The 27,806-nt window shown below is 59.7% G+C and overlaps 13 protein-coding genes across 13 annotated transcripts; 4 read left to right on the top strand and 9 right to left on the bottom strand.

Moving 5' to 3' along the window:
• Positions 1-488: 488 nt before the first annotated feature.
• VTJ83DRAFT_4330 (uncharacterized protein) lies at positions 489-2,909 on the bottom strand (the record flags this gene model as incomplete). The annotated part of the gene is made up of 2 exons (XM_071010808.1): positions 489-2,800; positions 2,852-2,909. 2 exons carry the CDS (start codon positions 2,907-2,909, stop codon positions 489-491), a joined length of 2,370 nt encoding a protein of 789 aa, XP_070865780.1.
• Positions 2,910-3,389: 480 nt separating this feature from the next.
• Positions 3,390-4,414, bottom strand: VTJ83DRAFT_4329 (uncharacterized protein; the record flags this gene model as incomplete). Its single annotated transcript, XM_071010806.1, has 4 exons — positions 3,390-3,683; positions 3,749-3,784; positions 3,856-3,952; positions 4,026-4,414. The coding sequence occupies 4 exons, from the start codon at positions 4,412-4,414 to the stop codon at positions 3,390-3,392; spliced, it is 816 nt and encodes a 271-aa protein (XP_070865779.1).
• Positions 4,415-5,450: 1,036 nt separating this feature from the next.
• VTJ83DRAFT_4328 (uncharacterized protein) lies at positions 5,451-5,971 on the bottom strand (the record flags this gene model as incomplete). The annotated part of the gene is made up of 3 exons (XM_071010805.1): positions 5,451-5,600; positions 5,718-5,865; positions 5,928-5,971. The coding sequence occupies 3 exons, from the start codon at positions 5,969-5,971 to the stop codon at positions 5,451-5,453; spliced, it is 342 nt and encodes a 113-aa protein (XP_070865778.1).
• Positions 5,972-6,351: 380 nt separating this feature from the next.
• VTJ83DRAFT_4327 (uncharacterized protein) lies at positions 6,352-7,271 on the top strand (the record flags this gene model as incomplete). Its single annotated transcript, XM_071010804.1, has 5 exons — positions 6,352-6,409; positions 6,508-6,542; positions 6,615-6,706; positions 6,780-7,088; positions 7,163-7,271. 5 exons carry the CDS (start codon positions 6,352-6,354, stop codon positions 7,269-7,271), a joined length of 603 nt encoding a protein of 200 aa, XP_070865777.1.
• A 333-nt stretch (positions 7,272-7,604) lies between these two features.
• Positions 7,605-9,671, bottom strand: VTJ83DRAFT_4326 (uncharacterized protein; the record flags this gene model as incomplete). The annotated part of the gene is made up of 1 exon (XM_071010803.1): positions 7,605-9,671. One exon carries the CDS (start codon positions 9,669-9,671, stop codon positions 7,605-7,607), a length of 2,067 nt encoding a protein of 688 aa, XP_070865776.1.
• A 664-nt stretch (positions 9,672-10,335) lies between these two features.
• Positions 10,336-11,026, top strand: VTJ83DRAFT_4325 (uncharacterized protein; the record flags this gene model as incomplete). The annotated part of the gene is made up of 2 exons (XM_071010802.1): positions 10,336-10,549; positions 10,620-11,026. 2 exons carry the CDS (start codon positions 10,336-10,338, stop codon positions 11,024-11,026), a joined length of 621 nt encoding a protein of 206 aa, XP_070865775.1.
• Positions 11,027-11,064: 38 nt separating this feature from the next.
• On the bottom strand, positions 11,065-12,253 carry VTJ83DRAFT_4324 (uncharacterized protein; the record flags this gene model as incomplete). Its single annotated transcript, XM_071010801.1, has 3 exons — positions 11,065-11,715; positions 11,789-12,114; positions 12,190-12,253. 3 exons carry the CDS (start codon positions 12,251-12,253, stop codon positions 11,065-11,067), a joined length of 1,041 nt encoding a protein of 346 aa, XP_070865774.1.
• Positions 12,254-12,709: 456 nt separating this feature from the next.
• VTJ83DRAFT_4323 (uncharacterized protein) lies at positions 12,710-13,998 on the top strand (the record flags this gene model as incomplete). Its single annotated transcript, XM_071010800.1, has 4 exons — positions 12,710-12,719; positions 12,791-13,037; positions 13,119-13,201; positions 13,277-13,998. The coding sequence occupies 4 exons, from the start codon at positions 12,710-12,712 to the stop codon at positions 13,996-13,998; spliced, it is 1,062 nt and encodes a 353-aa protein (XP_070865773.1).
• A 2,667-nt stretch (positions 13,999-16,665) lies between these two features.
• Positions 16,666-18,976, bottom strand: VTJ83DRAFT_4322 (uncharacterized protein; the record flags this gene model as incomplete). The annotated part of the gene is made up of 4 exons (XM_071010799.1): positions 16,666-16,941; positions 17,038-18,065; positions 18,152-18,761; positions 18,905-18,976. 4 exons carry the CDS (start codon positions 18,974-18,976, stop codon positions 16,666-16,668), a joined length of 1,986 nt encoding a protein of 661 aa, XP_070865772.1.
• Positions 18,977-20,075: 1,099 nt separating this feature from the next.
• Positions 20,076-21,054, top strand: VTJ83DRAFT_4321 (uncharacterized protein; the record flags this gene model as incomplete). Its single annotated transcript, XM_071010798.1, has 2 exons — positions 20,076-20,146; positions 20,292-21,054. The coding sequence occupies 2 exons, from the start codon at positions 20,076-20,078 to the stop codon at positions 21,052-21,054; spliced, it is 834 nt and encodes a 277-aa protein (XP_070865771.1).
• Positions 21,055-21,190: 136 nt separating this feature from the next.
• VTJ83DRAFT_4320 (uncharacterized protein) lies at positions 21,191-22,187 on the bottom strand (the record flags this gene model as incomplete). The annotated part of the gene is made up of 2 exons (XM_071010797.1): positions 21,191-22,000; positions 22,083-22,187. The coding sequence occupies 2 exons, from the start codon at positions 22,185-22,187 to the stop codon at positions 21,191-21,193; spliced, it is 915 nt and encodes a 304-aa protein (XP_070865770.1).
• Positions 22,188-22,785: 598 nt separating this feature from the next.
• VTJ83DRAFT_4319 (uncharacterized protein) lies at positions 22,786-23,780 on the bottom strand (the record flags this gene model as incomplete). The annotated part of the gene is made up of 6 exons (XM_071010795.1): positions 22,786-22,958; positions 23,036-23,104; positions 23,210-23,224; positions 23,303-23,346; positions 23,503-23,574; positions 23,761-23,780. 6 exons carry the CDS (start codon positions 23,778-23,780, stop codon positions 22,786-22,788), a joined length of 393 nt encoding a protein of 130 aa, XP_070865769.1.
• Positions 23,781-24,534: 754 nt separating this feature from the next.
• Positions 24,535-26,303, bottom strand: VTJ83DRAFT_4318 (uncharacterized protein; the record flags this gene model as incomplete). The annotated part of the gene is made up of 3 exons (XM_071010794.1): positions 24,535-25,367; positions 25,421-25,950; positions 25,999-26,303. 3 exons carry the CDS (start codon positions 26,301-26,303, stop codon positions 24,535-24,537), a joined length of 1,668 nt encoding a protein of 555 aa, XP_070865768.1.
• Between the last annotated feature and the right edge of the window lie 1,503 nt (positions 26,304-27,806).

Below are 27,806 nucleotides of genomic sequence, written 5' to 3'. Positions count from 1 at the left end.
GGTCGAACACGAGGAAGTCCCCATGGGTTGAGCCATGCACGCGGTGACCGTCAACTTCTCGCTGGGCTGAAACGAAGGGGGAAAAAAAAAAAAAGAAAGACAACGTCTGAAGCTGTGATGTGACACGGGCAGACCACGCAGGTGTTGCTGAAGTGATTGTATTATACGGAGAAAGAGACGGCGTCGCTCCTCATTTGCATGCATGACATGAGAGGGTTCTCACCGAACGACGATGCGATCTCTTGGGACCGGAAGGTGAGGGGAGTCGAGGGGGCTCCAAAGAAGCGGATGGGGGACCGGATATACTGTACGTTATGTATGGGTATGTGCCATGGGGCTCGCATTAACCACAACGACTGCTCTTGGCTTAATGAGACACACGCCACACTGTTTACGAACGAACATGAAAGCTCCTCTCCGATTCTATCCAGATCGCTTCCGATGCACAAGACTCTTTTCTCCACTCGCGTATCGATGCAACCTCCCGACTACGCAGCAGCCTCCAGGGGCCTCCCTTTCCTATCCACCCGCTGGTCTCTCGGATCGAATCCTCCGTTCCCCCATGTCGCCCACTCGGGCGTCGGCGGGCCCATGTAATCCTCCGGCCCGAAATCCCCATCCGGGCCCTTTTCCTCGAGCAGCTCAAAGAAGCGATCGTAGTCGATCAGCGTATGCCACCGCCCGTTCACCCTAAACTTCTCGCTGGCGAGCAGGATGCAACAGCTATGCGCGTGCTCCGCGGCAATCCCGTACGCCAGCCCGCGCCGGCGCAGCGCCTTCTCGAGCGCCACCACAAAGTCGCACACCTCCTGATAAAACGGCACGTTGGCCATGGTCAGCCCCGCGTTCGCCGACGTCGCCGTGCCGCAGTACGTGACCCCCTTCACCTCCACAAAGCACGGCAGCCCGCGCTCGACCAGCGCCGCGTACCCCTCGGCCGCATCGTCCACGTTGAACCCCTTGACCAGCGTCAGGCGGAACACGGTGCGCTGCTTGTGGCGCCGCTCGCGGAGGATGTCGAGGCAGCGCAGGAACCGCTCCCAAAAGTCGCGGTGCAGCGGCCTGTCGATGCGCCGGAGGGACTCGCGGTCGGGCGCGTCGATGCTGACGTACAGCTGCGTGACGTGCTTCAGGGCAGCCAGCTGGTCCGGGTGCTGGGCGTTGCAGACTAGAAAGGACGAGATGCGCTCGCCGTGGAGGAGGGCGAGGAATTCGTTGATGTGCGGGTAGAAGATGGGCTCGCCGACGAGCGACAAGGCGCAGTGGCGGATGCGCATGGCTTCGGCGAACCGCTCGGCGCGGACGCCGGGCACGCCGCGCATCATCTTGATCTTCTTGTAGTGGTTCTCCTTGATGCCGGAAAAGATGAGGTCGGGCGGGTCGACGATCCAGCGCCAGGTCGTGCCGACGGGGTTGGTGCCGTGCCGCCAGCAGAAGACGCACTTGTTGGAGCAGGACAGGGAAGGCGTGGCTTCCATGCATTGATGCGAGTTGATGCCGTAAAAGGAGAACTTGTAGCAGGAACCGCGGCCGCGAAGGGCCGACTTGGTCCAGCGGCAGATCTTGACTCCGGAGTGCGAGCCCACAATGGAATAGCCCTGCTTCGTCAGGGCCGCGTAGGTGGGCGAGTTCTTGGGCACCATCTCCTTCACCGGGGCAGTGGCTGTTTTGGTCGCCGTGCGGCGTCCTTCGGTGGTGAAGTCGATGGCCAGGGGCGCCGCGGACTTCGGACCTGCGGAGGCGTCGTCCCGCGACAGCTCCATGATCCGTCCGATATCCTCGACATCCTGCAGGCCGCCAGAGCCGCGCCGCTTCCTTTGCTTCGGGGCAGCCGCCCCGTCCTCCACCAGCACCTCGCCGTCGTCTCCGGCCTCATCCTCGGCGTCGCTTTCCAAGGGGTCTCCGGAGCCCGGCACGCCCTCTCCCAGGCCCCCAGTCTCCTGCAACAGCTTGAGCACGTCCACCAGCCCGTCCCTCCACTCGGCAAGCCGCTCCTTGCCGTCTCGCTTCCAGTCGCCCAGACCGAGCGGGAACGCGCGCTTTCGGCCGGTGAGTTTGGCCATCCACTTGTCCACCTCCTGGGCCTGGAAGCAGAATCCTTCTTCCTCGGTCGGCCATCCTTCCTTGTCGCCGAAGCCGAACACCGAGTATCCGAGGATTGGGGCGAGCGGGGATGTGTCGATGCGAAAGTCGTGGTGGGTTTCTTGGAGATGGTCAAGGAAGGTGTCGTTTATGCTGTCGATGTTGTAGCTGGGGATGAGGAAGAGATAAAAGTAGTTGATCGGTTGGTCCTTGGGCTTCGGAAGCGTGATGAAGTATTCGTCGTAGTCGACTTCGGCGAGATCGAGCACCTGGGGCTGTAGGAATGGGCTGCTAGAGTCTTCTTCCGTTGGAGCCAGAGCGGCGGCGAGCTCCTGAACAAACGCCCGAGCGATCTTCTCGGTGGTCGCTGTCAATGACGAAAAGAAGACCAGGACCTGGGTCTTGGACGCCTCGCTGCCAACAGGAGGGCTCGCCCGCCCTTTTCTGGAGATATCCCCTTTTATCCTTCGTGGTCCCTGTTTGGCATCGGCCTTCTTCGGTTCGACATTTGAGGTATTGGCTTTCCCCCTCGTTGTCTGCTTGGGCTTCTCCTTCTCAACCGCGTCGTTGACAGCAGGAGGTTTGTCGTAGATGTCTGGAAAGACGCGCAGCTTTTCCGGCGTATGGGTCGAGTGTAGATATAACCGCAAGAGGCCCAGCGTGACGAGAGCAGTCATGATGATCGAAACCCGGTATTCGTGCCAGAGATCCAGGACCGCTGGTCATGTTAGCGCCGGCTCAGCATTGCGCAGGTGCAAAAGAAACATACTGTCCGGGATGCCCGGCACATTGGAGGGCTTTCCACCCTCGATATCGGGGAATGCCATGGATGGCGGCTTTACACTGCCAAGGGCAGTGGTGGCAGGATTGGCGTCTTGATCGTAAAGGATTTGGCGATGGCGAAAACTTGGAAGTTTTGGAGTCCATCCCCAAAAGTGTTAATGCCCCGCATCACTTTCAAGCTTATCGCAGCCGATTATCAAAGGGGCCCCTCCATTACATACTGTGTGCAGCACAACGCTTCGTTTCGGCGCCTGTACCCCAGAGTGCAGCTGCGCCAGTCATGAAAAAGTCTACATGTACCTCGGCATGTCAATGTCCAATTACATGTCTTGGTTTTGGTTGTCGGAGGACATTCGACAGCACGAAGAAATCGGTATTCACCTGTTTGGATCGAAAGGGCATGGGATGTTTTCCCTGCCAAGACCTCCATTACAAGTATGTACAGGGTAATATGCAACACATGACGTCTCCCGTGCCTCCATCCTCCGAGTCCTCATTCTATTCGAGATTGCCTACATATCTAGTCACTTTCCATGCGTCGATTCTCCGCTCTCATCCTGTCTCCCAGATGGTGTCGAAATCTCGCCCCTTTGCTCGCTCTCTGGACCACGAGAAGGCCGGCCCTCATCTTTCCGGCCAATAATCACATTTCCCGCCACCAGCATGGTAGCGCCCAGCCACCACAGCGGCGGCAGCGCCTCGGAGAAGATGGCGGAGCCGAGCAAGGCGGTAAGCACAAAGTTGGCCGAGGTGTTCATGATGGACACCTGGGTTGTAGAATGGCCGCGGGCGAGAGCGGTCGTGAAGAGGGTCCACATCTTCCGACAGCTTTGTTAGAGGTCTGGCTTCGTTGGAAAGGCGGGACAGCAGGAGGGTGACTCACCACGCCGTTGAAGGTGAGATTCAGCCCGAAGAAGGACTGTCGTAAATCCATCAGCATCTAGCTAGGCATGTTCGTCCGGTTGGTGTTGCCGACGGCATGAGACTTACCCCTCTCACCACCCACTCAACCACATTCTCTGCCTTGTCCAGGCCCAGCAGGCTGGAGATTCTGGAGGACAAGCTCGTTGTAAGCTCCGTGGTGGTCCTTTTACGCACACGAATTAGAATCAGCAGGTGCCATCTACTACGTCGTCCAATATAATAGCAAATGCACCCACAGCTTTGCAAAGACGCCATTGAAAGCGGCACACGCGCCACTGGCCAGGGCCAACAAGATCCACTGGTTCCGTTGCGACCAACTCGGGCTTTCTGAGGGTAATGAGGATGATGCCGAATGGCCGGCAAGCAATGGGCGCTCCTCATCTAGCGGTGACATCTTGTCTCCTTCCGGCCGCTTCTCATTCTCGGCTCTCCTCTTTCGAACCTCGGAGCCTGAAACGGCCGATGAAACGGAAGAGGGTGACGGCTCGACGATCGCCTCAGGCTGCGATAACGTGGTCGTAGATGGCCCGGGTTTGGGCTTTCGGGGACGGAGGGTCCGCATGGTTGTTTCCAGCTGCGAAGGATCGCTGGGGTGCGGGACAGCGTTGAGGTCACGGGGCCCCATGCCTGACTGGGATATTTTGGGACAGGCGTTGGAAGGTGAGCGGAGCCAAATGGACAGCTCAAAGAGCTGGCCGTATACCGGATTGGTTGGTTGAAGAATGGCTTTGGTATCAGGTGAGCCGAGACTTTTCAGTGACGACTCGGTGCTCTTGCGAGGGTGAAGGTCGAACCCTGTTGCCTTCAGCTTGTCTCGGGATCGTCGATCGTCTCGGCACGTCGGAGCGTCAGGATGGACGGCAGAGCAGACAAAGCTGCTGAATCCCAAAGGCGATTGAGATGGCCAGGCGATGTTGTCACCGACTGATGACGATATGGGGTTGGAGCTACAAGCGTCAAGAAAAGCGATGCTAATTATGAAGTGGACGATGGTTGAAATGTGAGGTCCGCCAGCGGCGGAGTTATCCGAATGGGGCCAGGGGTAAAGACGGGTTAAGCCAGGGTTGGACGGTGGACGGCTGCTCATGCCTTCCAACCGTGTACTACGCAGTACAATAAGGCGCGCCCGATTGCGGGTTCTCCTCTGCGATCAGAGATTGTCTACGTCATGTTTTGAAGCAGATGTTCCTTTGGTGTGCCAGTGAGCTGCCAGTCAACGTAGCGTTACGCAGCAGCGTGCCGGTTCGTTATCAAAGGTTCGGTCGCACAGGATCCCGTCGCACATGCATCAAAGACATCGTCTTCTGTCTTGGGTATAATACCTGGCTCTAAAGCCATAAAGCTCACCGCTTAACGCCGTCCCAAGCTTCCCTTATACACTGAGCCCATACCAACGCCAGCCCCAAGAATCCCTGATGAGAAAAGCAAAGGCACATCCCTGATTCCATCCTCGACAAAAAAAAAAAAAAAAGCTGGTCTCCATCGACGCAATGCGCTCCTCAAAACCATCACCAGTCCGGCTCTTGTTTAATCCGGGGCGACGCCACGTGGTCTGGCACGCACCCGGCGTTAGTGCCGACGGTTGGCTCCCGCCCGACTCCGGTGGCGCTTGATTTTGGTTTCCTTGACTTCTTGCTCTCCTTGGGAGACTCGGGGCAACCCTACTTGTCCTCGGTCTTCTTGGAGCTGCAGCTGACGATCTTGACCTTATCCGCTTGGATCGTTTGCGCGCCGTTGTCGAGCTTGAACGTCACGTTCCGGATCAGGAACGTCCAGACTTCGTCGCAGAACCGATACGTGTCGAGCGATCCCTGTGTGGACGGGGCATCTCGGTCAGCCGGGCCTAGGTGTCTTTGATGGGGAGCGGGCGACTCGGCCCTGGCTCCCGCGGCATCGCGCAACATGGCAAGGTAAGAAATCGTAATCACCTTGAACGTCAAGCGCGCCTTGACTTTCTCCTGCAGCGTCTCGGCAATGACCCGGTCAAACTGGGTGAGGACCTTCATGGCCAGCTGCGGATCGATGCGCTCGTCACCGATCAGCTCGTCGAGGGAATCGGTCAGGGCAACGCCGAGGCTACCGGCAAGAGCAATGTTAGTCGCATTCCATCCATTTCAACCCCAAACGGCGTCATCTACCTTCCGTGCCGGTAAAGATCGTAATAGCTGTTCGGGGCCGCCATTTTTTTTTGTTACCTGAACTTTCGGTGGTTCAGAGCAGCGGCTTTGATGAATGGAGATGTGACGGCAGCGTGTTTGTTGTAGAGGGGCAGATTGACCAAACGGCAGGCAGGCGAACGGGAACCGGGGACGGGAAGTGCCTGGACGGTCCGCGATCGGACCCACTTGACGCGGTTTATCACGTGATACAGTGCTCGGAGGTCCGGGTTGGCTCAGTCCAGCCTATCCACGCGGGCCTTGGCGGTTGGCGGCGCGCGGCTTGAGGATTCACTGCAACCATCCAATCCCAGGGTGACGACGAGCTGTAACCAGGCAACGTTCAACATCAACATCCAAAAGCCCGCTGTCCCCCGTTCGCCCACAACAACACGGTTCCGGCACGATGAGCCTAAAATACGGAGTTGGTGGGATCGGGTCAACCCTGGCTGTGGTGGGAGCTTGTAAGTCGACTTCTCGAATTACCGCATTGGATGGATGATGATGGCCTTGGTGGCTGGCCGAAGCGTTGAGAAGGCTAACGAGGTCCTCTCTCCTTCAGACATGCTCTTCACCGGCAGCGGGGAGGCTTTCAACGTAGGCTAAGCACCAACCGAGCTCCACCGTACGCGATACCGAACAGCAGGCTTACCTCGCAACCCTTGATAGATTGGCGCCTTTCTCGAATCCGTCTCCCCCTACGCGTGGGCCGACCTAGGCATTTCCCTCTGCATTGGCCTCTCTGTGGTCGGTGCCGCATGGTATGCGGCCTCCCCCGATAATCCGACATCCGCTTTCTCGGACTGGCATACTAAAACAGAGGACGCGACGCAGGGGCATCTTCATCACGGGCTCGTCGATCTTGGGCGGCGGCGTCCGGGCCCCGCGGATCCGCACCAAGAACCTCATCTCCATCATCTTCTGCGAGGTCGTGGCCATTTACGGCGTCATCATGGCCATCGTCTTCTCCTCCAAGGTCAACCCGCTGCAGGGTGAGGCGGCGTACTCGGCTGACAGCTACTACACGGGATACGCGCTCTTCTGGGCCGGCATCACGGTCGGCATGTGCAACCTGATTTGCGGCGTCGCCGTGGGCATCAACGGGAGCGGTGCTGCGCTGGCCGATGCTGCGGACCCGAGCTTGTATGTTTTCTCCCCGGGAAATGGTGTCCTCGTGGCGCAACCCCCACGCAACTCCACGCTAACGACCCCGACAGGTTCGTCAAGATGCTCGTCATCGAGATCTTCAGCTCCGTCTTGGGCCTGTTCGGCCTGATCATTGGCCTTCTTGTCGCGAACAAGGCGACCGATTTTGGTAGCGTCTAGGTGCCGTCGCCCGACCTCGGACTCGCTCAGCCACGTCTCACCACCACACCACCACCACCACCACCACCACCATCATCACCACCATCACCACCACTTCACCAAGAATAATCAGACAGTATGCATGCATGAATGCATGCGCATCGTCCGTGCTTCGTCATTTCAACCGGCGTTTTCGGGAGGGGGAAACAGGGACGGTCAAACGGGGCATGGTCGGCAGGATCTCCAGTGTAGAAACTACCGTGTACAGTACGAGAAGGGGTTTGTCGGGTTATCTATTGGTATTTGGACACGTACACAGCGCCTACCTAGTTCCTGTTGTTGCGTTTGCCTGCCTCATACCCCGCTGTGCAAGGGCCCCATGAGCAGCGCTTCCACCTTGGATCCTTTGCGTAGCGGTTCTGCCCCGCTGGGCATGCAGAGCAACGCGTTGGCCCCTTTCATGCTGCCCACCTTGGAACTCCTCTGACCTCCCGTGCTTGTGGCGGAGAGCACGCCGTCGGTCCCGACCGAGACGACGGCGCGGTGATACTCCGGGCGCGCTTTGTCCAGCGGGAAATCGTGTGCCAACGCCACGGGCACCCGGGGGAGCTCGGGCGGGTCGATGCCCGACATCTGGCGTAGCGACGGGAGGACGAACAGGTGGAACGTCACCAACGCCGACGCTGGGTTCCCCGGCAGCGAGAAGATGACCTTGGGCACGCGCTCTCCCGCGTCGTTCTTGACGGGAACTGTCGCAAACGTGGTCGGCTTGCCGGGCTTCATGGCGACGCGTCCAAAGTGTATCGTCCCGCCCAGCGCCCGTTCAATGGTGGGCTTCAGCAGGTCCAGCTCGCCCATGGACACGCCGCCGGTGGTGATGACCAAATCGACGCGGCGCAGCGCGTCCCTGAGCACCTCCTCGAGCGACCCGGCCTGGTCCTTCGCAATCCCCAGATCCACCACCTCGTACCCCCAATCCCTCGCCGCGGCGATCAAGCCCGGCCGGTTCGTGTCCCTTACCTCGCCCAGCCTGAGACCGCCCTCCCGATCGTGCTCTACGATCTCGTCCCCGGTCGACAGCACCCCCACCACCGGCGGACGGTACGCCTTGACCTCGCGCACTCCCACCGACGCCAGCAGCCCCACCTCCCCGCCGACGGCAGACACCCGCTCGCCCTTGCGCAGTATCAACGCGCCCTTTTCCACATCGCTCCCGACTTCGCGGATGTTCTCCCCTTCCTTGACACCCTGGGCCAGAATCTCCACCTCCTTCTCCTCCTTCTCGTCCTCGGTCATCGACACGAGCCTCGTGTCCTCCACCATGATCACCGACGTCGCGCCCCCAGGCAGCGGCGCGCCGGTCGTGATCCTCGCAATCTCCCCCATCTTTAGCGTGCTACGGCTGTCGTCGCCGCCGCCGCCGCCGCCGCCGCCGCCAGCATCCGGTCCTCCTCCCAGCGGCGCGGCATGCGACACCGTCACGACGGGATACACCCCGCGCATGTCCCCTCCCGGCGGGACGACGACGGCGTACCCGTCCACGATGCTCGCGCGGAAGGCCGGCACGGGCTCGGGGGCGCGCACGTCCTCGGCCAGGACCAGCCCGGTCAGCGAGGGGGACACCTTGCAGGCGGTGACGGCGGGCGACGGGGTGTGCTGCCTGATGAGAGCGAGGGCGTCGGAGACGGGGAGCATGGGGTAGGGCGAGGCGCGCTGGCGGCGGGTGGGACCGAGGGAGGGGTCGTTGGATAAGGGCTGGGTGTGCCGCACGAGAGGGGCGTGGCCGTGGCTGTGGCCGTGGGTGCAGACGTGGTGGGCGTGATGGGAGTGATGATGGTGGGTGAGGGTGTGCGGCGGCTGCTGCTGAGCGGGGGAGCCGAGGCCGGCGTCCTGCTCCAGCTTCTTGGTGCCCCCCGCGTGCAGAGAGCGGGAGTCGGCGCCGGCGGCCTGCTGGCAGGCGTGCGGGAGGGTCTTGATGACGGCCTGCAGGTTCTCGCGGGCGCCTTTGGGAGAGCCGGGCAGGGTGATGACGACGCTGCGGTTGCGCACGCCGGCCACGGGGCGCGACATCATGGCGAAGGGGGTGACGGCCAGGGAGGAGGCGAGCATGGCGTGGACCAGGCCGGGAGCCTGCTTGTGTAAGAGCACGGAGACGGCTTCGGGGGTGTGGTCGGCCACGGCAAAGCCCGTGCCACCCGTTGTGAGGACGAGGTTGACGGGGTCGGCGTTATCGGTCCAGAGGAGGATCTGACGTTGAATGTCAGCCGTGACGTCGGCGACGATTTTGGCCTCGGTGACGTCCCACCGGCCGCCGCCGTCATGGTCAAAGACGGTCCGGAGAGCGGCCTCGGCGGCATCGGTGGACGGGTCGTTGGCGGCCGTGGTCGAAACGATGAGGATGGCTGCTTTGAGAGGTGCCATGGTTTCCTTTCATGCAAGCAGCTCATCGATCAGAACAGCTCATGGAGGATGAGAATGCTAGATAAGGTCCCCCTTGGAGAGCTGAGAGCTCCGAAGGGTGGGGTTCCCCGAGACCAGAAGCTACCCCACACATGGAACCGGAGCTCCGAGGAGGCTCCGGAGATGCTCCCGTGTGGGGGGAGGTCTTACTGCATGCATACCCGATGCCGTACAGGAATGTTGGATAGTAATTTGCATGTGTTGCAGCTTAGCAACATGTGTCCTATGTGGTACGGGAAATGGGGACTGAGCAAAGCGACCAAAACTTGGATCGCTCATGATGCTGAGATAGGAGGGTTCTGTTTGCATCGCCTTTCGGGCTAACATAGATTAGCCTTTGTCAAATGAACTCGTGATTCCGACGAGGGTGTATTTTGCAACCCTTACAGACATCCGGTTTTTCTACATCGTTGATCATAGCATGTAGAAAACCATCAAGTTGTCAGAGCGAGAGAGAGAGAGAGCTCAATCCCATTGACGCCGGGTTGGACCGATTTCTAGTAGTTAAAGGCCTTATCGATAAGCGGGCGACGAGCCTTGGATTGGACCAAACGTTCTCGTCTCACACAGGCCATCGCTTTCAACTCCCTCTGCCTCTCACACACTCTCTCGTCAACACGCGACCATGGTCCGCCAAAAAGACCGCTACCTTTTAGTCAACATCCTCTACAACGATGTCCCGGCCGGCCAAGCCAAGGACCCGGTGCCGGACCTGCTCCTGTACAACCAGCCAACGAGCGGCGAGCTGAGACCGCAGTACCTCCTCAAGGCCATCCGCAGCGAGGTCGCGGCTCTCTTTGGCGACTGCGGATCAGGAGCCGTCGAACGCAGCTTGCAAGGTACTTGGTTTCGCATGCTCTATCGTGCACAACCCTCAAAAATCTATCCCCTTTCTAACATCCACCACAGTGAAATACCTCTCCCCCGCCACCTCCACCTTCATCCTGCGCATCTCGCGCGCCCACTACCGCCTCGTCTGGGCCGCGCTGGCATTTATGAACCGCGTACCTGTGCGCGACGGTCGCCCTTGCGTTTTCCGCGTCGTTCGCGTCAGCGGCACGATCCGCAAGATCGAGGAGGATGCCGTCCGCCGCGCCAAGCTGCTGGTTCGCGCCGCGCGCGGCGAAATGGCTGCTGCTGCTGCTGCTGCCGCGGGCGGCCCTTCCTCCTCGGCTGCCGCATCTAGCGCCCTGAATACTCTTCTGCGCGTGGACAGGGACCCCCCGCGGAGGACGGCAGCGGCGCGGCAAACCGATCTCGGCGAGGATTCGCCCATGGCCGTTGACGTGGACAGCGGTGATTCCGACTCGGGATGAAATCGCTGCCTCGGGATGTCCACGCTCCAAGGGGACCTTCACTTCTTTTTGCGCACCACCTTGATGCCGCTGTCGGAGGCAGGGACAGGCGTCGGCAGCAGCGCGTCGAGCGCATCATCCCCCATCGCCTCGGCTTTGGCCGCCTGGATCCGGGCCTGCTCCTCCTCCTCCTTCCGCTCCAGCTCGTCCCAATACTCCTTATTATCGATCCACCTATCCTGAGGGTCCTGGCCGTCCATCAGCGACGACTCGTTGCGCATCGCCACCTGCCAGATGGTATCATTCGTCCCCTCGGCGCCACCAAACACATAGCCGCCCGCCCGGTCGATCACGCGCAGCAGGTGCATCATGCTCTTCTTATTCTCCACGGCCAGCACCTCAAAGCTGAGCAGCCCAAAGTTGGACACCAAGTCCGCGATGGCCTGGTTCAGCCGGGCGAACTGCTCGCTGCGCATCGCGGGAGCCTCGGCCTCGAGGGAGGGGATGAGGTAGGACAGGTCCTGCACCTCGGTGTAAAAGTCGAGGTTGAAGGGCAAAGGGTCGTACTGCGAGATCTTGTCGATCTTTGTCAGGACGTTGATGTGCGGGAGGTCCATCTGCAGCATGGCGCGCAGGGCCAGGAGGAGGTTGGAGATGTAGAGCGAGGGCTGCGTCAGGCAGAAGGAGTCGGAGAGGTGGACGCAGACAAGCTGGAACGGGTCGCGGGAGGGAGTCAGCACATGGAAGGGCGCGTCGCGCGGAGGCGAATCATGAGAAGCATACCCTGTAGCCCATCTTCTGCAGCTTGTAAAACACATTGCGCAGCGACGAGTGGTGAGTGTAGATCTCCACCTGGCCGGGACAATCAAACAGGATGTAGTCCTCTCCCAGCTCCTTCAGCCCCTCCTCCAGCCACTCAAAGTTGTACTCCAGCTGCTCCAGGGCGTACAGGATCCCGCCGTTGGGGCCCAGGCGGTCGTCCGACATGATCTCCTCGAGCGTGACCAGGTCGCGGATGTCGAGCGCGCATGGGTAGTTGGTGTGGTCGTTGGCCGGGTCGAGGTTCACCACGGAACACTGGCGGCCGATGGCACCTAGGAACTGGTGCACTGAGATGGAGAGGTTAGCAGAGACAAAAAAAGGGAGGGCGCTGTCGGTGAGGCGCGAAAAAGCCTAGAACTTACTGCCGTCGCAGTAGGTGCTCTTGCCTGCGCCGGGGCTACCGACGACGAGCTGTCCGAAGGGCATGTTGGAAGAGCGCGAGAAGCAGCTTTCGAGTCGGGGGGGGGGGGGGGGATATGTCGGGGGTGTAGAAGAATAGGACAAGGCTGTAGTTATTCGCCGTTTGCCGGTGGGCTACTCGAGGTCGTTGCGTAGGTAGCTTTGGACACGGGCAGACCTCGGTGAGGAACCAAAGCTGTGGAATCTTCCATGTCAATATGACGTGCCGCTGGTGCTGGTACTGTACCCAAGGCCGTCGCCAGTTCTCTGCCCCACCATTCAACAATCGCACCCCACGCCCAGCTCGAAGATTAAAGTGGGGCAGCCGGCTCCGAACCAGGCGGTGTGAGACGGCAGAATCCCATCTGTTTACCTTCTGCCCGTGTTGCCCCAGCTCCAGCTTGGGACGACAAGCTTCCTGAAGCTCCCGTCGCAGCGCCCATCTGCGATCCTTTCCCCAACGACAGGCCACCACCATTCGCCATGGCTCCAGGTTCGCGCTCCCCGGCTCTTCCGCTTTGCTCTTGGTCGTTTCCTTCTTTTTCGCTAACGCGACGGATACAGCAACGCAATTCGAAGTGGCGCAACCGCCCCAGGACGCCATCTCGGCCCTCGCCTTCGGCCCCGGCACGTCAAGGCGATTGCTCGTCTCATCCTGGGATAAGAACGTCTATCTCTACGAAGTTTCCAGCGGCGCCGAAGAGGCGACCCTGGTCCGGACTTTTGAGCACCGCGCCCCCGTCTTGGACGTTTGCTTCGGCGCCAGCCCCGATGAGGCCTATACGGCGGGGATCGACCATCAGGTCAAGAAGTGGGTTTCCCTTCTCCCTTTCTTTCCCTGTGAGCCTGTGAGCAACCACGCCGAATGCGTTGCTAATTATGCCGATCACAGGATCGACCTCGCGACTGGCGACCAAACCGTCCTGAGCAAGCATTCCGAGGCTGTGCGCTGCGTCGTCTTCAGCGCCCAACACTGTTCGTCACCGCCCCCCGCAGCCCTTCCCCATACAACCTAGGGTACCTGAGCTAACCTTTCCACCCTCCGTCCAGCCATCCTCATCTCCGCCTCTTGGGACTGCACCCTCCACGTGCACAACATCTCCCACCCCTCCCAGCCTCCCCTCGCCATCCCCCTCCCTGGCAAGCCCCACGCCCTCGCTGCCAGCCCCACCAAGCTCGTCGTCGCCATGACCGCCCGCCTCGTGCACATCTACGACCTCCCCGCCCTCGCCGCGGCCGTGGACCCTTCCTCCCCCTCCCGACAGCCCCCGCAACCCTGGCAACAACGCGAATCCTCCCTCAAGTTCCTCACCCGCGCCGTCGCCTGCATGCCCAACGACGCCGGCTACGCCACCTCCTCCATCGAGGGCCGCGTCGCCGTCGAGTGGTTCGACGATTCCCCAGAGTCCCAGGCGCGCAAGTACGCCTTCAAGTGCCACCGGCAGGCCGCTCCCGAGGACGAAGGGGGCGGGGATATCGTGTACCCGGTCAACTCCCTCGCGTTCCACCCGGTGCACGGGACGTTCGCTTCGGGCGGCGGGGACGGGACGGTGGCGTTGTGGGATGCCGAGGCCAAGAGACGGATGAGGCAGTACCAGCGGTTTCCGGAGAGCGTTGCGGCGTTGGGGTTCTCGGGCGACGGGAGGTTGTTGGCGATCGGCGTTTGTCCCGGGTTTGAGACGGGCATGGAGGATTACAGCGGGGAGGGGAGGACGAAGCTGTTTATCAGGGAGCTGGGCGAGTCCGAGGCCAAGGGGAAAGGGTCCAAGTAATGCTGCCTACATCTCGGGGGAAGTGATACCGTTGGTATGGATACATCTAGGTACTGAGTTAAAGACGGCTGGAGCTCGGCGTTGCGGGGGACAATTCAGTCTGTTTGTCTTTGGCCTCGTTGCAACCTTTGATTTCATAATTTCATGTCGTGCCCACGGTGCTACGGGCTAAGTGAGCTGAGAAAATGTACCATGGAGGTCCCATGATGCTGCTCGACTTAGCAAGATCCGCGACGGACCCCTTCCGTCACGAGCTGTCCCCGTCGCTTCTCCTCCTACCCCGTCGTCGCCCGCCTCCTGCCTACCGATGAGTGACGGCTGTCCGCAGCGGTTCGTCCACGGCCTGTTTCTCTTGCTGTCGAATTGGCCCGCGGTTTGTGCCCCCTCTGTGGGGTGTCGGTGACATGGGATTCGTCAGAATTCTGTCCTCCATCCGATGCGTGTCCTGGCTTTGCCATATCAGCCTTGCCGCCCTGGTTGTCGTCGCTCCTTGGTATGGTGATACAGTCCACCTCGTCCTCCTGGATGTAATTATTCGAGGCGATCTGCCGCACTGCTTCTGCGGGAGCGAGTTGGGACGGCTTTGCTTCAGAGGCTGTCTGCTTGGGAACCGGCTCGTTCACCTCGGCGGTTGTATCCCGTGAGCGAATGTCACAGGCTGCACTGTCCTTGTGCCCAGATCCCACAGGCTGAGGTGTGGCGGGCGTCTTCGCTGGTGAGAAGGCCTCACTTGCGGATGGAGGGCGTGCTTTGACTTCAGATGCGTTCATGAACTGATTAGCATCTTTCGGGACTAGCGGGCGGCGAAGCTTCTTCTTTTTCGTAGCAGCAGCAGCAGCACTTGGTCCAAAGGAGTTATCGTCTATCCCGGCCTTCCTGGAGCATCGCTTGCGTCCCTCCTCGGTAGGAGACGTCTGCGTCAGGTCCAACATCCCGAAGTGCGTTGGTCCAGCCACCAGCTTGCCATTCCTTCTCAACAGATTGGCGCCGTTTGGCTTCGCCTCCGCACCGCTGAAGCCATCCCCGAGTCTGTGCCGCGAAGCCGGCGGCGTCGTTGCGTTCTTGGGTTCGCTTCTGAGCTGCTTGAACCCTTTGGCTTCAATCCTGTCGAAGACGAGGAACGGGCGTTTGCGGAGGTTTCGCATTCCGTTGGCCGTGCGATGATCGTGTTGGGCGTTCACAGTAGAAGGCCTCCGTGGAGAGAGGGTGAGTTCGTCATCGTCGTCGATGGAGTCATCCCACGATCCTTTTTGAACCTCCGATGATTCTCCAGTTTCAACCGAGTGGACAATGCGTTCTGATGATGCGCCATGGGGAACAGCTAGGGGTTGAGGGTCGGTCAGGGTGTTTGAGCTCGATATGGGGTTCTGGTTATGACTTACTCTCTTCTTGAGCATCTGGAAAATCGAGAAAGCCCACCTCGATACTGCGTACTTCTTCCTCGTCCCGGATAACAGCAGAAGCCTTTAAGCAAATAGGGGCTCTGGCCGTACTCAATGACGCCGGCGTCGGTTTGAGAGAGGGAAGTGCGGTGCGACTGCTTCGTTTCCCCGAGTAGGTCCGCAGCGGCTTGTTGGGACTCCTAAAGATCATGTCTTGATTGTCCCCTTCATCCGCCATGTCTGGTGATTGTGGAAGAGATTGATTGCTCGGTGCGGCGTCAGGAATAACGTGCAGCCGGGGGGTTCTTTGCAACCTCAGACCATCAACGTCTGCAACCAACTAATAAGTGGAAATTTGGCGAGATCCATGATTCTCTAAGGGACGGCCATTGCAAAATAAACTAGGCAGGAGACTTTAGGCAGTTGTTGGGGCGGCTCCTTCCATTTCAAGAGGAGCACTGTCAAGGCAATCACGATCAGGGGCACAATAGCCCAAGGGAATGATGAGATGGAACTATGTGCGGTATCATTTGTTTGGATTTCATCCAATATCACACCATAACTCAGGTACCTACCTTACCATATCTACCTAAGCGTCATAGAAATCAAAACAATGCCCCCCCCCCCCCCCCCACCAAAAAAAAATAAAAAAAAAGAAAGAAAAAACTTGGTCTCGTCAGAGAAGTATTAATGTTGTGTGATGGTCATGGCTGCATGGCTGTCTGTTGGCATTTCATTTCTCGCCGATGGTGACGAGTCCATACAGGGTAGACGCTTCAGAAAATCAACGCCGATATGCTAGATAGAAGGCAACGGGACCATCTCGAAATGGCAGTGACAAAAGCAAAAACGACGGGAATGTACTGAGATGGAGTTCCCCTTTTCGGGCATCAGCCCATCTCTTATTGGCCTCTCGGGATGGTCACGCTGACGACGACGGACCAAAATTGGGCCGCTCGAATGCATTGCCAACCGTGTCCTAGAGCGCACATCACCTGGGACAGCCGGGGGACAAACCTCCGTGACCATAGTCATTATTTGGTTTTTTTTTTCTTTTCTTTGATTGCCCATTTCTAAATCCATTTCAAACCGGCCGGCTGTTGCAATGCCGGAGTACAAGCGTTTCCATACACATACAGCATAACCGCATAGCTAGGTAGGTAGATAATCATCGGCTCCCTCGCTCCTTATGTACACCGCTCCAACTCCCGCTGCCACGTAAACCAACGTCTCCCCTTCCTGCGAGAAAGACGGAGCGCAAGAACCCTCAGGGACCTTGCCGCCTTCAGCACGTCCAAACGCCGACGATGCCGTCCCTGCGGCCCTCGACGAGGTATCCGTCGCGGATGCGCACGCGCTCCACGATGGCGGGCGTCTTGCCCTGCTCGGCCTCGACGATGCCCGCGCCGCAGTCCCAGTGCCGGCCCTCGACCTTGTCGTAGACCTTGACCACGTCCTCGCCGGCCGCGCACACGATGCGGCGCGCGTCGAACATCATGCTCGTGATGGGGTGGTCGTAGGCGTAGGCGTCGAAAATGGACCCGGTGCGGAGGTCCCATATCTGTAGAGAGAAATGCCTTGTTAGTCACAGCCACTCACGGATAGACGGAAGAGTCCAGGGGGAAAGGGGAGGTGAGTGGTCGGGAAAGCTACGTACCCGCACGCTCCTATCCAGACTGCCCGTCACGAGATGGACGTCGTCAAACTGAAGGCACGTCACGGGCGCCGTGTGGCCAACCAGGCTGCGGTGGACCTGGCCACTACGCAGATCCCACAGCCGAACGAGGCCGTCAGCGGTGCCGCACGCCAGAGCCGACTCGAACACCTGCAGGGCACCGACAAAGTCCGCCGACACATCCGCAGCGCGCATGGTCTGGCGCCAACCGCCGGTGTCGACCGAGAACGCCGACGCCTGCGCCGCCGCCCACATGACATCCAGCGTCTGCACGCAACGGCCCTTCTCCAGGTCCCACTGACGCAGCGTCTTGTCGGCCGAGCCGGACACGAGCACGTTGTCGCGGAAGTGCAGCGCCGTGATCTCGTCCAGGTGCGCCTGCAGCGTGAAGAGCGGGCAGTCGGCCATGCTTCCGGCGGGCGGGTCGACGGGCTCGTCGTCCGGGTTGCCGAAGGCGATGGCGTCCTCGTCGTCGTCCTCTTCTTTCCCGAACCGGCTGCCCTGCGGGTCGTAGTGCGCCTTGCTCAGGTCCCAGAGGCGGATGGTGGCGTCCATGGACCCCGTGGCAACGATGTTGTCGTCGACCTGCAGGGTGCGGACCGACGCGGTGTGGCCCTCGAGCATGCCGATGCAGCGGCCCGCGTTGAGGTCCCAGACGCGCACCGAGTCGTCCATGGCGGCAGTGACCATGAGGCCGAAGGGGGCGTCGAAGTCGACGGCCGTGATGTTGTCCTGGTGCGCACGCATGGTGCGGATCATGTGGCCTGGTTCAAAGTGCTCGTGAAGGATGGGCATCGACTTGCGGCGGATGCTCCGCCCTTTCCGGGACCGCGAGTGTGTGCTGTTGGCCGAGGGGAGCTTCTCGTAGACCGATTGCGACATGAACCCGGGGCCCTCGCTGGGGTCGGAGCCTGCTTCGTCTTCGGATTTTGTCGGCGTATGCATGGCCACCGAAGCGGCCTCGGCCGCCATCTCCTGAGCCTCTTCTAGCTTGCCTTCCACATCGACGACTGCGTGCAAACGAACGGTTAGCTACCTCTCGGCATAGAAACATCGGGGAGAGAGACGGCGAGGGAGGGATCAGGGCAGCACCCACTTTCGTGCTCCAGCAGCGCCTCCTCCTGCTCCAAATTGGCCAGCCGGTCCAGGAGGATCCTGCGCATGCCGGCGAGGTTCTCCATCTTGGCGTCGATCTCGCGGATCTCGCAGCTCGCCATGTTCTTCCGAATCCCCAGCATCTCGAGCTGGTGCATCATCGAGGCCTTCTCCTTCTTGAGCTTGTGCACGGCCTCGGGGCTCCCGTCGGGCACGGCCGGCTCCTCGTCGAGCAGCCTCCTGCCCCGCGAGACGCGCCTGCGATGCTTCTTGCCCTCCTCTGTGAAATCGGGAAAGCTCGCCTGGAAGCCCTGGAACAGCGAGTACGAGTTTTCAACCTCGGGGATGTTCTTGAGCAGCTCGTCGGGAACGTAGGCCAGGGCGCGGGACTGGATCTCGCGGGCCGAGAGGTGCGAGCGCACGAGGTCGGTGGGCGTGGTGCGGGCCATCGAGAAGACGCTGCGCTGCAGCGAGGGGCGCTGAAGCTGGCGCTGCACCTCGGACATGGCGCGCTGGTATGCCGGGTTCGAGGCCGGGTCCGAGTTCCGCGTCGAAATCAGCTGCGAGGCGGTGCTCGTGACCTTGCGGCCGAACGCCTCGAGCCCTCGGGTCTGCCATCGTGTTTTGGCGATGCCGTGGTTAGCCTTGATCCCGGGTCTCCCTTCGTCCCGCCGTTCCCCCTCTCTTGCTCCCCCGGCCTTCCAGGCCATGACCCAATGCAGCATGATGAGGCTCCAGGGGATATCGTGCTCACAGATATCACCGAGACATCGTCGTCAAACGACGACAAGTCGGGAAACTCATTATCGTGTCCTGGGTCGGCCATCCGTCTCGAGAAAGAAAAAAACCTTTCGACCCCTGCCGCCCGCTTCGCAATTCGGCAGCTCTGGTGTGGGACGCGCCTTTCGGAAACGGTTCCAGTCTGGTCAGCGATGAAGTCGTGGGGTCGATGACGTGTGTGCTTGGGTTTGGCTCTCATGCGGTGCAGGGCGACGCGGAGCCCCTCGAGGACGACAACACAGTGTGGGCGCAAAGTGAATGCGGGACAAAATTGTCAAGCTTGCCCGGCTGGAAGATCGGGTGGGCCGGCAATCCATGCACCCTGCGCCGCCGGCTGCTTGGGGATTTGCTTGGGCTGGACAGGGGCATGTGCTTGGGCCGAGAAGCTCGGGAGGAAGGGTCTTTTGGCGGGGGGTCTTGGCCCAGGCTGTGACTTGGTTCAACAATCATCAAGCATCGACCCTCTGTGGCCCTACTGTGGCCCTCGGTGGAACAGGGGGCGCCGTGCCAGTGGCTGGCTGATTGTGGCGGCGGCATACGTTTTGCGGTTGGGCACCAGCCGGGTCCCAGCCGGGCCGGGCCCGGGGCAAGAGTGGGATGTGCCAAGTCTCTTCTCCAACTGTCGGCAGGGAGCGACACACTTCTGTTTTTTTTTTTCTAAGTGGGAGGCTCCGATTCGGAACCCGGCATTCTTCTGGGGACACCACCGAGATGACGACACCGTGCGATGCGAATAGAGGGACAGTGCCCGCCCTCTCTGGGTGAATGTTCAACCACACAACCCATGGCTGATGATTCCAACCTCGAGGGTCCCCAGACGATTCCGGACGGCGAAGCACAGACAGGCAGAGTTTTACGGAGCACGAGGCGGCGGACACGACGGGAGCGCCGAAAAAGAAACAAAGGGGGCCGCCACCCCAGGGTTCGGGTTGGCCGTGGAAACAAGTCGCGAGCCATGCCGAGTCAGGCACGTGCCACTGTATGATCTGGCCAAGGACATAGTCCCCCGAGCCGCTCTAAAAGGGAGAGAAGGGGGCGAGGAGTCACCCAAAAATAAGGACAAGATCAACTCTCTTTTTTTTTCCTCTCTCATTTCTTCTCGTTCAATCCCTGAAGCGCTGATTCAAGAAAAGTACGTAACGGCCATGGACTCGCTCATTGATCTCTCGGATCCATCCAAGGCTTTGGACCTCTCACGGATCCGCTACCAGCTGATGTGAGTGTGACATGTGTTTACTTGTTGAGACTTCTTTTGCCTACCCCCTTGTTCACCCACTCCCTCGGATGGGTATACATGCATAAGACACAAATCCGCCCAACGTTATGGACACTGTACTCATGCACGCCTATCACGTCGCCAGCCGCCTGGAGGACACCATCACCTATCACCTCATCGAGCGGGTCCAGTTCCCGCTCAACCCCAGCATCTACAAGCCCGGGGCCGTCCCGGGCATCCCGGACCCCAGCCTGAGCTTCATGGACTGGTACCTCCGGGAGCAGGAGAAGCTGCAGTCTCTCATTCGCCGCTACGAGTCGCCAGACGAGTTCCCCTTCTTCCCGGACGCCGTTCAAAAACCCATCCTCGAGTCGCTCAACTACCCGCGCATCCTGTACCCCAACACGGTCAACGTCAACGACAAGATCAAGAGTTTCTACGTTGAAAAGTTCCTGCCCAAGGTGTGCCCGGACTTTGGCCGCGGGGACCGCGGCGTCTCGCGTGAGAACTACGGCTCCTCGGCCACCTGCGACATCGCCTGCCTGCAGGCCCTGTCTCGCCGCATCCACTTTGGCAAGTTCGTCGCCGAGTCCAAGTTCCAGGCCGAGGCCGACAGGTTCACCCGCCTCATTCGCGCGGGCGACCGCGAGGCCATCGGCGACGCCATCACCAACAAAGCCGTCGAGAAGAAGGTGCTCGAGAGGCTAAAGCTCAAGGTCCAGACCTACGGCACCGACCCGTCTCTGAATGGTAACGGCAACGGCAACGGGAATGGCGGGAATGGTAGTTGGGATCAGAATAAGATCAATGTCGATGCCGTGGTAGCCATGTATGAGGACTTTGTTATCCCGCTGACAAAGGAGGTGGAGGTCGAGTACCTGATGCAGCGGTTGGACCCGGTCGATTAATGATATAAATAATGATTCGTTGTTTCGGGCTCGTCTTTTGTGTTGCTCGTCCATCCTTCTCGCAGGTTGTCTGTCTTGTCGTTGTATCGCCCTGCGCCACCCCCCCCTCCTTTCTCTTCTCTCATCCCTTGACCTTTCATGTGCTCGTCGATATCGTCATGCCTCCGGTCCCGACATACTCCGCAATGGCTTTCACGGCACGCTGAAACTTCCCCGCCTCGATGAGCATCATCAACCCGCACGGCTTCACGCCCAGCTCCTGAAACGCGCGACGGCTATCCGCCACCACCTCCCCCTCGCGCGCAAAGGAGTACGCGCCCGACGAGACGGCATGGCGGCGCACCTCCTCGTCCTCGGGGTGGAAGTACTGCAGCTCGGCCTCCTCGCGCGCCTTCTTTTGTTTCCTCTCGGCCTGGTCCAGCGTCGACTCCACCTCGTGGTACGCCCGCGACACCACCAGGTAGTGCGTAAACTGGTACGGCTCGCCGTCCTCCACGGCGGCCTCGATCTCGTCGATCAGGCACGACCACATGGGCGGGATGACCTCGGCGGGCATGTTGAGCAGCCGCTCCGCGAGGACCAACCCCACCACCTGCTTCTCCTTGGGCTGGGTCAGCAGCTCCGGCACCCCCGCCGCCGCGAGCCCCTCGTCGCCCCGTGCCCGCTCCGCCAGATACTCGGCCAGCTTGGCAACGGCGGGCTTCTTGGGCGCGTGCTCGGTCACGTTGAGCACCGTCAGGAAGGCGTAGGCGTCGTTGGCCTTGTCGTCGACTTTGCAGGTGGAGCCGATGGTGTTTTGCTCGACGATGAGATCGCTCAGCGCCGACAGGTCGAGCAGCTGGGCGTCGGCGTCAAAGAGCTGGCGCAGCAGCGTCTTGACGCCGTGGAAGTCAATCTGAGGGTCGTAGTTGAAGAGCTCAAAATCGACGTTGATTATATCCATGTCCTAATCCAGGGTCCGGCGGGAATCCGAGGCCCGTCAGCTCAGAGATACATGTGTGTGGCTTGTGTACGTGTGTTTATTTTACCTCGTCTGAGCTGTCGTCCTCGTCATCACTCTTCTTGTGGATGGCAGGGTCCTCCATGGGGATATCCCCTTGCCCGTCGACTTCCCTTGACCGCTTCTTGCCCATTGTGAGATAGTTTTACGTGAGTGAGATATGGCAAAGATGATTTAGAATATTCCCGTCCCGTTGAAACTCGGACTTGAAGATCGGGGAACGATGAGATGAGGTTTCACTTGTCTTGATGTCGTTCTCAAATTTTTGGTCTTTCGGCCCCTCAGAGCCAGGGTTGATAAGGGTCAAAAGATCTTATCATGGACCCTAACCCTCAACGGAAGGTTGGGCTTACTAGTATGTGATGCTGCTGCCTCAACCCTACCTCAGGCAGGCAACAAGAGAGGTAGGGAAATGCCAGAAAATGTCCATAGCCATGCATTCAATATCCCTCTCAAGGTCGAGATTGGATGTGCCCGCCCTGAACGTATCATACATGATAAGATCAATCCCATGCCGCCCTACTCCCCCGTGCGATCCAAACTACCCAGCCGGCCCAAGTAACCGCCGTAAAAGCACATGATTGGATTCTGCATGCTCTACCCCCCAGCCTCAACCAAAACCAACCTGTACCTGCCCATATTTCCCATAATCACCGCCCCCCCTCTCCCCCTGATTGAATCCACCTTGAAGGAGTGTTTTCTCCGCCAGAGACGAAGGAAACTCTCCCTTCTTAGACCTGCTCGGCGCCCCACCCAGCATCCGCCTCGCGCATGTTCGCGGGAGGCTCAATAGACGGCACAAACTCGAGGGCGACATAGGCAACGCCGATGAGGCCGATGATGGAGCCGGCAATGATGCGGAGCACGTGATCGTGGAGCAGAATGCAGCCGACGAAGACGTAGACTGGAAGAGCAGGCGGATTTTCGTCAGTTTCTGGACCCGGTAGCAGGGGAGGGGACAGCGGGAGGGGAGGTACGTACAAACACCACGGCCGAGGAACGAGAACAGGAACGAGGCGTAGCGCGAGACTTGGGGAGGAATTTGGAACTCTTGATGACGACGCCGGTGCTGTTAGTGTGTGCGTTCGCTTCCGCCGGTCACGTCTCGTCGACGGTACGGTCAAGGGTCAGCCGCGCAGTTGGGGGATGTCATACCAAGCAGGCCGGTAGCTGTCAGGAAAAGAAACGCCAGTCAGCATCATCTCTATCATCCACCCTCCAAGGATTCAACGTTGCCAACACACTTACCCAGTCCAAAGACGATCACGTACACGCCAATGATGGCCGATTGGCTGTGTCAAAGGGTGCGCAGCAGGCGCTCAAGTCAGTCTTGTCATGTTCCCGCATCTCCATGCATGAAGCCGGTTCAAATCCGCGGCGTGCAAAGATGTTGTTCCCTTGGGAACCCTAGACAGGTCGAGGAGGGTGTCGTCCGGAGAGAGGCTTACAAGCTAGTGGGGAAAAACTGCGAGATACCACCCAGGACCATCAACACCGCCACGGCGAGGTTGACGATGCGGCTAGATCGCGGGTGCAAGTTAGCACAAGGCACCAGGTATTGGCTGAGAGCACACGGGCGAAGGGCGGCAGAACGCGAGGACACGGCCTGAGGCTTGTTCCGCCTTCGTCCGGCCCGTCATCCAGCCTCCCAGCAACAAGGTGTGTTTGCTGAGGAAAGAGAGCTCCGGGTTGAGAGGCCCACGCACAATGTATCTGAGAAGTCCATGTTGGGCGGCTGTTCGACCGGATGGCGGAGGGTTCAGGGGCAGGGAGCGTTGAGCACGCCGCGTTCGGGCTTTGTGACGTCTGCAACGGTGGAAGTCGAGGACGCACGGATGGTGGCGTGAAACGAAGCCGGTCGACCGTCAGGAGAACCTGTAGCTGCGTTGTTATCGCTGCGCTCGATCGAGGTCGCGCTGACTTGGGTCGTCTTTGTTGGTCGGGAGATGCTTGCTGTCAGACAATGGGGGGTTGCTGTGGTTGAAGATGTAAATCCGGGAAGCTGGGTTCGGAGCTGCGGGTTGCGGGAGCTTGCTTGCGCAACAGGTGGGTCTTGGCAACTCGCATGCGACGCGTTGTCGGGCGCAGCAACCCCAAAGCGTCTTGGCATGACAGCTGCGTTTCATGAGTTGGGCCCAAGCTTGCGCCTGAGAGCACCTCCATGCCGCTGGTGGACCGATACCTAACGGTTCAGAACTCAAGGCGCATAGGAGGCCGACTTTGCACTTGCCATGTGCATCTAGGCTTTGCCTATATTATGGGTGCTGTTATACGGTCTCTAGTGTGTGTTCAACGTCATCATTGCTCTGTTCATCATGCCGGATTGCTCCACGTCTTCAAATTCCCTAGCCTCTAGCTCCCTTTGCTTCCAAGCCCCGATGCTGCATCCCTTGTCTCCCGGAATGTACTGTGTAATGCATGCTAAATGGAGAGTACTGTGTGGCCTCGTTATTGCGGATCCATCCAATCCATGTGTCTGTCTAGTCCTCCAACTCGGCAAGCTCCCTTTCCTTGGCCGCCAGCAGCTCCCTCATCATTTCTCTCTCACGCTCCAACACGGCGCGCCTCTCGGCCTTTAACCTTTCCCTCTCGGCATCTGATTGGAGGAGCTCCCGCGGACTGGGCAGTCTCGGCGGCATAGGCGGCAGCGGCACGGTATGAGAGTAAGCCCCGGGGCTCGGGGTGGATACCGCCGTGGTGACAGGCGTCATCATGAACGGTTGTGACGGCTCCCGGTACTCCTCCCGGCCAGGGCTACTCGCGTCAGGGTTCAAAATTGACTTGATTGACGACAGCCGCTTGGGTTGTTCCGCTTCGCTTGCGTTGCTCGGCTCCATTGCGGCCGACGAAAAAGACCGCTTCCGCGACGGCGAGAGAAACGACGAAGGGGAGAGCGATGACTGTCGATTGTTACGCGGCATCGGAATGGACGTCAACGGGGCCAGCCGATTTTCGTCGTTCAAAGAATCGGGGATACGACTGGGGTGGCTCTGATGAGACGAGTGGTACTGTCCCAAGCTGCTTGATGGCAGCGGTGACGTCTGTCGGTTCTGCATCAGGACGTCCTCGGGGACTAATGCCAAAGGCGGCTCCTGCGCCCGGCGCCGGAGGCCGAGATTCACCGATCCATCTGGATTCATCGATCCTCGTTCCTTGGGGGGTTCTGTCTCGGACGGCGGCGAATCGGCGCGTTCGCTCGTTCCGCCGTCCGACTCGGGGCCGCCCGGTGCAGGGATGACACGTTTCCTCCTCTTGATGATGGATTTCTTCATCGTAACCGGCCTATGAACCCCGTGAAGCTTGTAGTATAGCCCTGTGGATAAGTCAGCAGCCGGTCTTGCGAGAGTTACCGGAAGGTGTGCCTACCGCAAGCATTGCAGATGGTGTGTCCGGCCTCGTCTCTCCTCCACAGCGGCGTAATGGTTGTCCCGCAGTTTTGGCACGCGATCAGGACGGTTGTGCTCTGACTTTGCAAGGCGGCGACGTCTATCGGCGTCGGTTCGTCCGGATTGTTGGACGACGGCAGCTTTGCACTTTGGCATTTCAAGACGCTCAAGCTCGCGCTCTTGGAGACTCGATTGTTGTATGCGGGACAGCCGCTGCATCCTTCCGCGCCGCCTGTACCGTTGCATTTCCCTCCTCCCGGGCACGAGCCCGAGGGAGTTTGATCTGCTGTCACATATTTGGCGAGCGGCGCGTTCGGCAGGATCGGAACCGTCTTCGGGGACAGCTTGACTGGCGTGTTGCGGGCGGCGCTACCAGCCCCGGTTGAGGGACGCTTGAGGTTGATGGGCCGAGCGGAGTTCCTCGCTTTGAGGTACAGGCCGCAGGCGTTGCAGATGGTTTCTCCTTGTGGCGACCGGCGCCAGAGAGGAGTCCGTGTGGTGCCGCAGTTGCTGCGCTCTGTTAGGATCTGACCACCCTTTTCCTGCTGACGCACTCACCTGCACACTTGGCCGCCGTATGCTTGTCCAGAGCTTGCCTGCCCTTTTCCTTGGGCTGCCTGGCTTGGTTCCTCGCCTTGCGTGGGAACCTGCGGAGGATACGAAGCAGCTGCCGATGCGGGCATCGAGGAAGGCTTCACATCCGAAGCAGATCGCTCCGGGCCCTGGGGGGCCTGCTGCTGCGTGGCGTCTTTGGGATCTTTTGACGACATTGGCCTCGATGGGAGAGCGGTTCGCCGAGGAGCAGGGGTGCGTTCTGGAGGCGGCTGAGAGACAGACGAGGTTGATGCTTCAGGTAATGCCATCGTTGGATGGCAGCCGACAGATAAGCCTCCTTGCGTGATCGAAAGCGGGAGCGATGCCAACGCGGCGGGCAGATGATAAGTGGCAAATCAAGACGACGACGATGAGCGGCCTCCTCGAGACCGGTCGCGGCCTGCTCGAACGGTTCCTTTTTCTCCACAAAGCACAACCGTCAAGACACCAAGAATGTCAGGCGGACAGTGTCCAAATATCCGCGTTGCCTCTGGGGGGAGCCACAGAGGAAATGCGATGCAGTGTAACGCAGCGTCGTACGGAAAGAAAGAAGCGAAAGCCGTGACAGCCCGCGGGTGCGATCGATGCGGAGCGTCTCTGATGGCAGTATCGCCAGCGAAGTTGACGAGATGTCGAGAGAGACGACAACGAGCAGCTCGTTTGAAAAGTCGCTGCTGGGGGCTGAGCACTCGCAAGGGGTGGGACCTCTGGCACACTTCCCCGGATCCACAAAGCAACTTTATCTGATGGAGGGGGATAATGAGGCGATTTCCAATCCGAGAATCGTGTAAACGAGTCGCGAGGTCGAGGGGTCCAGCTGGATCTCGATTTTTGGGGGGCGCGGATCAACCACCAAATCCCACCGAACAGAACAGCCGAAGGATGGACCAAGGTCAAGAGGCTCGCTAACCACAAAACGACGAAAAACGAAGAAATGCCAGCAGCAGCGGGCGGCGATCTGACAAGCGGCGGACAACATGACCCGAGAGGCCAGCCTTGATGAAAGGGAGCCGCTCACCCATCCAGGTTAATGGGACCCACTTTGATCCTTCCCAACCAATCACGGGCTACCCAATGTCAGCAGACTCGGTGACAAGTGGTCCGCCGGCAACCAGCGTCCCACATTGCGTAGGGCGAAACTCTCAGCTCCGCCCCGAAAGTAACACCATGCTCCGTCCTCCGTCTTCAGCAAGCGAGCAGGGTTGAAAGGGGGAGTCGGTGCCTAACTTCTCACCTTCGCACCGCGTAGCGGGCATGTCGTCGTTGATTGGGGCTCGAGCTTCCAGGTTATCCGGAATGCCGCCACGATTTCGAGGCATGTTCGACCCTCAGACCCAGAATCTGAGTCTCGCCCTTCTCCGTGTTGCCCTGACGAGCAAACACCCCGCTGATTGCGAATCGGGAACAACGAGTGATCCAAGGCAACAATCCCCCACCACCAGCGTCACGGAACGAGACTCATGGAACTTGTCATGTCATCCAGTCTCGCTATGCCGGAGATCCCCAGAATCACGTCCAAGATGCGAGGCGCATGACCAACCCAAAAGGGGCAAACTGGGCTGTCAGCCTGATTATCAGATCATCGCGGCCATCTCTGATCTCACTCTCCCTCCCAACAAAGCTTCCCTCGGCTTCTTCCCCAGACCTTGGCTCTGAACAAAGGGTGGGTTCGGGACTTTCCTTCGGCGGAATCGGCTGGCGATCCCATTGGTTGTTTGATTCCAAACCACCGCTTCGCCAAGCAATTTTATCAGTTCCGAGCGCAACCCACC

The sequence above is a fragment of the Remersonia thermophila genome, chromosome 4 (genome assembly GCF_042764415.1).
Source record: "Remersonia thermophila strain ATCC 22073 chromosome 4, whole genome shotgun sequence".
In the NCBI taxonomy this organism is placed as follows: Eukaryota; Fungi; Ascomycota; class Sordariomycetes; order Sordariales; family Chaetomiaceae; genus Remersonia; species Remersonia thermophila.
This window is presented reverse-complemented; position numbering and strand designations above follow the sequence as displayed.